At 46.9% G+C, this 8,629-nt stretch overlaps 4 protein-coding genes across 4 annotated transcripts; 1 reads left to right on the forward strand and 3 right to left on the reverse strand.

The window, feature by feature from the left end:
* Nucleotides 1-383: 383 nt before the first annotated feature.
* FMAN_08336 (uncharacterized protein) lies at nt 384-1,095 on the reverse strand (the record flags this gene model as incomplete). Its single annotated transcript, XM_041835388.1, has 2 exons — nt 384-768; nt 824-1,095. The coding sequence occupies 2 exons, from the start codon at nt 1,093-1,095 to the stop codon at nt 384-386; spliced, it is 657 nt and encodes a 218-aa protein (XP_041685557.1).
* Nucleotides 1,096-1,880: 785 nt separating this feature from the next.
* FMAN_08335 (putative DHA14-like major facilitator; ABC transporter) lies at nt 1,881-3,768 on the reverse strand (the record flags this gene model as incomplete). Its single annotated transcript, XM_041835389.1, has 4 exons — nt 1,881-2,907; nt 2,956-3,049; nt 3,100-3,427; nt 3,481-3,768. 4 exons carry the CDS (start codon nt 3,766-3,768, stop codon nt 1,881-1,883), a joined length of 1,737 nt encoding a protein of 578 aa, XP_041685558.1.
* Nucleotides 3,769-4,075: 307 nt separating this feature from the next.
* FMAN_08334 (uncharacterized protein) lies at nt 4,076-5,342 on the forward strand (the record flags this gene model as incomplete). Its single annotated transcript, XM_041835390.1, has 2 exons — nt 4,076-4,881; nt 4,934-5,342. The coding sequence occupies 2 exons, from the start codon at nt 4,076-4,078 to the stop codon at nt 5,340-5,342; spliced, it is 1,215 nt and encodes a 404-aa protein (XP_041685559.1).
* A 1,056-nt stretch (nt 5,343-6,398) lies between these two features.
* Nucleotides 6,399-8,518, reverse strand: FMAN_08333 (putative GAP1-General amino acid permease; the record flags this gene model as incomplete). Its single annotated transcript, XM_041835391.1, has 8 exons — nt 6,399-6,789; nt 6,852-7,062; nt 7,121-7,527; nt 7,585-7,706; nt 7,781-8,047; nt 8,137-8,144; nt 8,202-8,296; nt 8,352-8,518. 8 exons carry the CDS (start codon nt 8,516-8,518, stop codon nt 6,399-6,401), a joined length of 1,668 nt encoding a protein of 555 aa, XP_041685560.1.
* Between the last annotated feature and the right edge of the window lie 111 nt (nt 8,519-8,629).

Below are 8,629 nucleotides of genomic sequence, written 5' to 3' on the forward strand. Positions count from 1 at the left end.
AATACGGCATGCAATAAAAGGCAATACATTTTAAATTGCAGTGGTATAGTATGAGATCCGTGGATTAATATAAGCTTTTACTAACACCTTTTACTTCGTACTGCAATATATACAAGTGCCTGCTTAGAGTCTAAGATACGTCTCGTCGAGATGTTACAAGCTTTAACCATCAATCAATAGTGTAAGATTTCAAATCAACAAGAGCTTACTATTCATGATGTAAAGCATATATATTGAGATAATTAAAACCATATACATTAGCATGTACTTATGCTAATGAACTCCTTCAGCGGTCCCACTTATACAATCGATCTATCTACAGAGAAAGAAGTACTTCATCTTCACGATGGAAGTCATTACCAACATACTACCCTAACACTAGACTACATGATCAGGAAGGCTACAGAGACAGCAACAAGCCCAACCACTACACCGTGGAGTGACATGCCCCGAGCCGCATCACCTGTGGCTGTGGACGGAGTAGGCATTGGCATTGAAGAGGTTTGAGCAGTCTCGTGCGTCTCGTGTGCATGAGTTCCAGTAGCGGATTTCATAGCACCTGGATTTGGAGTAGGAGTCGCCGCGACCTCTGCAGCCTGGAGCTTTTCAGCTCCTTCGGTGATGATGGCAGGCATTAGGCGGGTTTTGGTGTTCATTTCGTACTTCGACAAGGACGTGGTGACCTTTACGCCGGCTGAGTTCTTGGTCTGGATCCAGATGTGGCAGCTGGCCTCCGCGGTCTTGATCTTGCAGTTCAGGTCCTCAGAGCTAAGCATTGAAGGTCAGTTTGGTTGACAGGAGGTTTCCTGACAGACTGGCTTACAAGTAAGAAACTTTCCCGTTGCCATCAAATGAGTAATTGATGGACAAAGTCTCTGGCCCGACGACCACGGTCTGGGTACCGATGATTTCGCATTGAACATTGTCGACGTTTTGGCCGCAGTGAAGGGCGAAGGTGGTGACTTGAGGGCTTGCTGCTACTACGGTACCGTAGACTGACTTGATGCCCTCAACAGGGAAGAGAACATCAAGAGTTGTCGTTTGCGCAGAGGCAAGGGTACACAATAATGGGACGAGGATGGTGGAGGGTATCATGGTGATGCGAGATGGTCAATTGACACCAGATCAAAGGAATCGAGGAGAGAAGGAAAGAGTAATGATCTGCGTAGCAATGGTCCTGCATAATCTTGATTGGAGCAGTTCTTCTTATTAATTACGCTCTCTGCTGAGCCATCGGTCCGGACACTTTTTCTGGCCCTCGGACTCATTCTCTCCCCCACGCCAAGACTACAGGCACAGCACCTTGATGGTCTACGCCACCTCGTAGAACGCGGCACGGAGAGGAGCAAAGGATGGTCGGGACACTTTGCGCAAAAAATTAGATCTAAAAGAGCCAATCGGCTCCCGAAAATTGGCGTTATTCTCAGTTCAAAGTTTGTGGCTCCATCGTGAGCCAGAGAGGTTCTAGCTGATTGTAACTTTTGTGTTAGTCGATAATAGATTCACGTAATTAGAAGCTACTATAAATGTAAACACTTCATTCCACATTTTTAGTCCGAAATGTCATACCATAATCGAGCTTCGGTGACCAAAGCTGGGACCTGAGCCTCCTGACGTAATAATAGCAGTATTTAACGACTGTAATAAGTAGAAGGTAGATAATTATAGATAAACTAATAAAAACATTTACTAATATTGTTTATATAGTAACTCTACTATAAATTAAATATCTATATATTATAATAAACTGTTAATTCTATAATTACTTTTAAAAGAATAATTATACTCTCTATTACTATCTCTATAAATCTCTTAAATGTCCAGAATGTCGAATTATAGCTGTAGATTATAAGAAAGACTTAGCTGCATGTATAGACATACTACTTAGCTGCGGCCAGCCTGTTAACACTCTTCCATTCCATACCAACAACTCCAACAATCGACAGTGCAGCCAGGGCCACCGAGAGATACCACGACTCCGTCAGTGCACTGTTGTAAGCCTCCAAAACTCTGGCATAAAACCGAGGATCAACAACGTCCTTCAGATCCGTAGCTCCAACTTGTGTGACGATCTTTAAATTCTCCCCTACCGTTTGTGAAATTCCATGGCCGAGGAGATTACCAAAGATACTTTGAGCAGCTGATATGGATATCGCACCTCCCAACATTTGGCAGAGCGTGATAATGGCAGTTCCAGTCGGAATATCAGCTTCTTGCAGAACAACCTGGGACGCTATGATACCCAGTTGGATACCACAACCAACTCCTGCCCCAAACAAGAATTGATATCCGATCCATTTAAGATGGCTGGTATCCGTCTCAAAGGTTGTGATGAGGCCCGCTCCAATGGCGGTCAAGATACTGCTGGCATAAGCAAAGGGTACATAATGCCCGATGGCGGTAACTCCTCCACCTGCCACAAGGGAAAAAATGACTACTGACAGAATCATGGGCAGACACATAATTCCTGACTTGATAGCAGAAACACCTTTGATGGCTTGGAACCATATGGGTATATAAAAGACGATGGCGAAATATGCAGCACTGAGCAGGAGAGTAAAGACACTCGCAGACACAAGTGTCCTCTGACGGATAATTCGAGGCGGTACTGTAGCCTTGTCTCCCTTCCACACCTGGACCGCAACAAAGGCTGCGAGGAGGACAGTGCCGAGGACAAGAGGACCTATGACCTTACCGGAACTCCACGGATACTTTGTTCCCCCCCACTGAAGAGCAAGAAATAGGCATACTACACCAGGAAGGAAGCAAACTGTGCCAATGGGATCCAGATCGCTCACATAAGATACCCAGGAAGAACCTTGAGAAGGGTTCTTTTGCTTCGGGATATGAACGGTCATTATTGCGGTAAGCATGGCGGCGGCTCCTACGGGTAGGTTAATGTAGAAGCTTTGTCCAGTTAGCTTTCTGTCATATTATCTTGTGAATATAACTTACCACCATCGCCAAGTAACATGGTCAACAAATGCTCCTCCCAGCAGTGGTCCAATAACAGATGCAACGCCATAAACAGATCCAAACATGCCGTTGTCTGCGAATTTTGGTTAGAATTATGCCACCACTCAAGCAGAATCAACATACACAAGGGTCTTTTGTTGAGTGGAACAGAATAAGCGATAATGATAATGGTACCTTGGAATATACCAGCAGATCCCAATCCTGAGATGGCACGTCCTACGATGAGCGCTTCAGACGTCGGCGCAGCTCCGCAAATGGCCGAGCCGACTTCAAAAAGAACCATTGCCACAATGAAGACCCATTTTATGTTGAACAAGGTGTAAGATTTCCCAAACAGGAGTTGGAAAGCGCATGTTGTTAGGAGGTAGGATGAGCCGTACCATCCTATGTCGTCAAGAGACTTGAAGTCATCGGAAATTCGAGGTATAGCAGTCGCAATGATTGTGTTATCCTGTATCCTATGGTTAGATATGGCGGACATTTTACGTAGACCACGATACTCACAAGCGCCACCAAAAGTACAGCCAGACCAAGCCCGACAATCAGAGAGATGAGGCGAAGGCCACCGGGATAGTCTATCTTCGGAGTTCTTGGGGCATCATTTCCAAGAGTGGCGTTGTTTTCCTCTGCTGAAGAGCATTGTTGGGTAGACGCATTTTTGGCCTTTTCGTTTTCACCTTCCAAGATCATCCTGCTCGTGAAAAGGATAGCGTCCACGAGAAATGAATGTTTCGTCGAACAGAATTCGGAAATGGAAGACGTTTTTTTGCCAGCGATATTGGGGTAGTACATGGTAGTCTCTCACGTAACGTGTTCGGAGTTAGTCTATTTTGAATCAAAACTAGAACAGCGGCCCGAACCCTGAACTCTCTCGGCCACCGATAGTATTGCAGGGGGGACATGCTGCACCGCCAGCCTAGAGGCAAGGACTTCTCCACGACATTGAATGCTGTCGAGAAGACGTAGCTTCCGTACCAGACTATTAATGACTATCCGTCGGAGAGAAAAAATTGCAGTTATTGATATTTATATACAATACAGTATTGGGAAATAAACCGTCCAGTGTCCTCTTCATCACAATTGACGGCCGCCAACCACCATGTCTTTTCTCATAAGCCATGCCACGCTAGGTCTCTCACTTAGTTCTTTCATAGCCGCTCACTTTCTTTGTACAGCTACCCTGGGCTTCACAACCAAAGATCAAGCATGGGTCCGACGAGTTGCCTCTATCTTCGTATTTATATTCACGTTTATTGGTAATCGCACCGCTTCTGCCGTGTCGGAAAACGCGAGTATTCGATGCCTTCTCGTAACATTTTCCTGGGTTCAGGCATTCAACGGTAACTCGCTGCTCTGTCTTTCAAAGGCTGAGTACGAGACCTTGAACCAAGAGAGACATCAAAATACCGCACCAAAGTCTGTTTTTGTGGGAAGTAGTGCTTCTGGCAACGGATCATTCTTTAGCCGTCTCACATGGGCTCTCGCCATGCAGTGGAATCTGCGTCGCATCAAAACATCCAGACCAGCCCGAAACACACCTCCATTCTCGTCCAAAGATCCAAGTTATATTCCATCAAGAGGTCGATTCCTATTGAACCGCACTGCTGTCATCCTCGCTTCCATTGCTTACATGGCCATCATTGGTCTCCAGCCCCAACCAACTCGCGAGGATCTCTCTGGTGACAGAGTTAGATTCTTCTCGAGATTGAATGAAGTGACACTGTACGAGCTTCTCCAGAGAGGCATTTCAACTGTCACATGGCTCTCTGGAATTGGGACAACCAGCGAGATCTGCTACAACGTAATCGCTGTCGTGTTAGTGGGCTTAGGTCTCAGTGAGCCTGTTATGTGGCCTTCTTGGTTTGGCTCCTTTGCAGCGGCTTATAGTGTGCGCAGGTGGTGGGGGTGAGTTTCCATTCCACTATTACCCCTACTCCTAGGTACTGACTATTTATAGCATTTCGTGGCATCAAACCTGGAGATGCTTCCTCACGGATCATGCCGATTGGGTTGTATATGAAATACTACACCTCCCCAAGACTTCACTGATTACCCGCCACACCAAGAACTTGGTTGTATTTTATATATCTGGACTAATCCATCTAGCACCTGATCTTGCTATTGGCATGCCTCTGAAAGAATCTTCTGCCATAATGTTCTTTACTTTTCAGGCAGTGGGTATTATGATTGAGGACTTGGTGCAGAGTTTAAATGATAAGCTTGGGGTGGTCAAGAGTTCGATTACGGCGAGATGCATAGGATGTGTTTGGCTTACGGCTTGGCTTGTTTGGACGATCCCGTGGTGGTCGTTTAGTTGCACAATGCACATGAAGGCTGGGCAGGATGATCTAATTTCGCTGGCATAAGGCAACGATGCTCAAGTTTAAGAAACTATATATATAAGGACTATCTAGAAAGAAAGGCGATAGAGGGAATAAATATAGGCTCTTGGGAGTCCCTTAAAAGTATATTTGATAACTGAAAGTAGAGAATACAGAGTCTTAATACCCAACTTGAAACCAGACTTCACCTATGTGATGATTGACATCCTCCTTGAACTACTGTCTTAAAACCCCCATTAAGATTAATGACATCAAACCCAAACTCTCTGAGAATACAGTAAGCCAAATAGTCGCGGTAACCAACTTGACAGTATACTATAGTTAATCGTGTCCTGTCTAGAGTGGCCAGCTGTTGCCTCAGGCTACTGAGCGGAACATTGACTGCCTGGTGAAGATGACCGCGAGCAAATTCCTCAGGAGAGCGGACATCCACGACTTGCAGTTCGTCAAGTTTTTCTCTAGCTAGCAAGTTCTTCAGCATGGACAATCTTACAGTCTCAGTCAAGATCGCATAAAAACCCCCACTCTAGGTTGCATCATTCAAGTAAGCTCTGAATTTTACAGCCCAACAGCAGCTCATACTGTCAGGCAGTCCAGGGCGTACGTGGCCCTACCACTGAACTCACATTTTGACGAAGAATTGGGTGCAGCCTTAGACGGTTCCATGGCATCACATGTTTTGGGAAACTGGCGGAACCCATTCATGGCCCGCAAGGATGCCTAGACCGTGGAGCTAGATGATCATTCGCCCAGTGAAGTAGCAGTCGATAAATGTGTCGAAGACGCAGACTTTGTTACTGGCGTGGAATACGAAGACTTGTTGGGGGGTGATGATGATCATGGGGATGACTCGAACGACTTCCATGGGCCATCGGACCCCGGCGATTCCGTCCACGAGGACTGCTTCACTTCAGCCACTCAAAAAGGGATAATAGAGATACAAGCAATGTTTTCTATCGAGTATGGACAAGGTACATCGAAGGCTCTGGACTATGATTGGGCCCTTATCAGCTTGCCGGAAAGGGGACATAACCTCAACCCCTTACTGTCTCCCTTGTAGTCAATATACTCCTGTAAAATTTAAATAATGTTTCGGACAGCGTTCTTAACGTATGCCACAGCACCTCCCTGGTGCCTTTCGTCTCCTTCTGCAGAGGTACCTACAGCACTGATGTCCCTCATGCCTGTGTAGATATCGATGTCCTTTGTTCTGATGAACAATGGGCGGTGTTCTGGCACATAGATCCAGCTGTAGCCCTTCCAGACTAAGTAGAGGAAAATCAGTAGCGGACCGGCAAGGTAGAGCTGGAAAAAGTTTGTTGCATCCAGGTTAGGACCGCCAATAGGATAAAGCGCGACGTAGAACTGGGCGATCAGAGCAAGAACGCAGACAAGCAAGCATATCCAGGAACCCCAGACGCCGCAATTGGCCTTGTAAGGAAGCTCGTCCAAGGTATGACCGTTCATGGCCCTGTTCGAAGTTAGTCATCGAAGGAACAAAGCAGACCAGAAAACAACAGGTGATTTGCTTACCAGGCCTTGCGGAAGCGGATATGAGCCAGAGCGATGCCACCGTACACGAAGAGGATGGTAAGACCCGACAGTGACAGGAGCCAATTGAAGATCGTACCACCATTATGCGCCAGGTTGATGAATGCTAGCAGCCCGAAGAGAAGCTGAAGAATGACCACGGGAATAGGACGACCCTTTTTGTCAACGTAGGCCATTTTCTTTGGGAACATTCCTGCACAGTGTGTGTTAGCATCTCAAACAACATGTTCATATCATCACGCAGCACGCACCATTTGCAGCTAGAGCCTGGAGCGTTCGAGTCGAGCCAAAGGTGCACGAGTTAGCAACACTCATAACGGCGATCAGGATAACGGCGTTAAAAATCGACGGCAGGACCTTGATGCCAGCAAGCTCAATTGCAATGACAAAAGGCGACCCTTGCGAAGCGGTAGTCGCACTGCCGTACAGGGGACTGTTTGCCGGTACGATGAGTCCAACAAGAAGAAGGTTGACGACGTAAAAGATACCGATTCGCCATGCGACCTGATTCGAGGCCTTCGGAATCTCCTTCTTTGGATTGGCTGTTTCCGCAGCAGCCAGTCCTGTCAGCTCGGTGCCAGTGTAGGCAAACGCTGCAGTGACGAAGACGCTGCAGAAGCCGTGGAAGCCATTGAGGAATGCGCTGTAAGGATCGTTCCTGTGTCGAAATCCATGTTAGCCTAGTTCAGCCGCTTGGAGGCATGCATAACATTACCAGTATCTTCCACCGATGTAGCCTCTGTCGTCTGTTGGAACGCCACCACAGTTGATTATTATTCCCAGGATGATAAAGCCTATGCAAGCGAGTATCTTCATCAAACTGAGAACAAATTCGACCTAATTCAATAATCCGTGAGCTCATTATCCATATATCTCAAGGCTGGGAACTTTTCAGACAGGTGGGAACATACCTCGCCGTATCCCCTGACGCCAAAGAATTGAATGACCACCAAGGCTACAAGTAGCGGGACGATCCAAGCACTGTTGTTAATACCGTGCGAACCTGGCCAGAAATGTATCATGTTGCAAGCAGCGGAGATCTCGAAGGGAAGGACAGTCAGCCAGCTGATGGCGTACTCGATGCCGCACGCCCACCCAAAGGAGGGATCAACGAAGCGGCAGATGTACATGGTGAAGGCACCGTTGATCGGATACAGGACAGTCATTTCTGCGAGGGCCTGCATCATGAGGTATCTAAATGATCTATGTCAATATCCATCAACCGAAGGGAAAGTTGCTTCGACTTCCACGTCGAGGGAACATACACCATGACGCCTGAAGAACACACGCGTTAGCTATCGCATCACTACCAATGCAGGGTACATAACTTACCAACAATTAGGAAACCAAGAAAAACAGAAGCAGGTCCACCAGTCTGAAAAGCAGTTCCGGAACCGATAAACAGGCCAGCGCCAATTGCACCACCACTTAGAAAAGCGACCGTTAGTTGGTATATTTGAGTCCTTGGTATTAAACCCTTACATGGCAATCATCTGCATGTGCCTGCCCTTGAGGTTTTTATGGAGGGGATTAGTCGCCCCGGCCTCTGGGTTATCAACAGCGAACTGCTGGCCGGCCGCGGGATCGACCGTGCCCGATTTGTAGTCGGGGGCATCGCTGCTGCCATTTTTTTCGTTCTTAAGACTCATCGTGATGAGGACGGAGGAGAGGGGGGGATGGGTAGGAATGAGAGAAGTAAGAAAGAAGAAAGGAAGAAATGTAGAAGATGGAAGGCTACCCCAATTTTAAAGCTCCAGGCA

Source organism: Fusarium mangiferae (genome assembly GCF_900044065.1).
Source record: "Fusarium mangiferae strain MRC7560 genome assembly, contig: FMAN_scaffold009, whole genome shotgun sequence".
NCBI classification, from domain to species: Eukaryota; Fungi; Ascomycota; class Sordariomycetes; order Hypocreales; family Nectriaceae; genus Fusarium; species Fusarium mangiferae.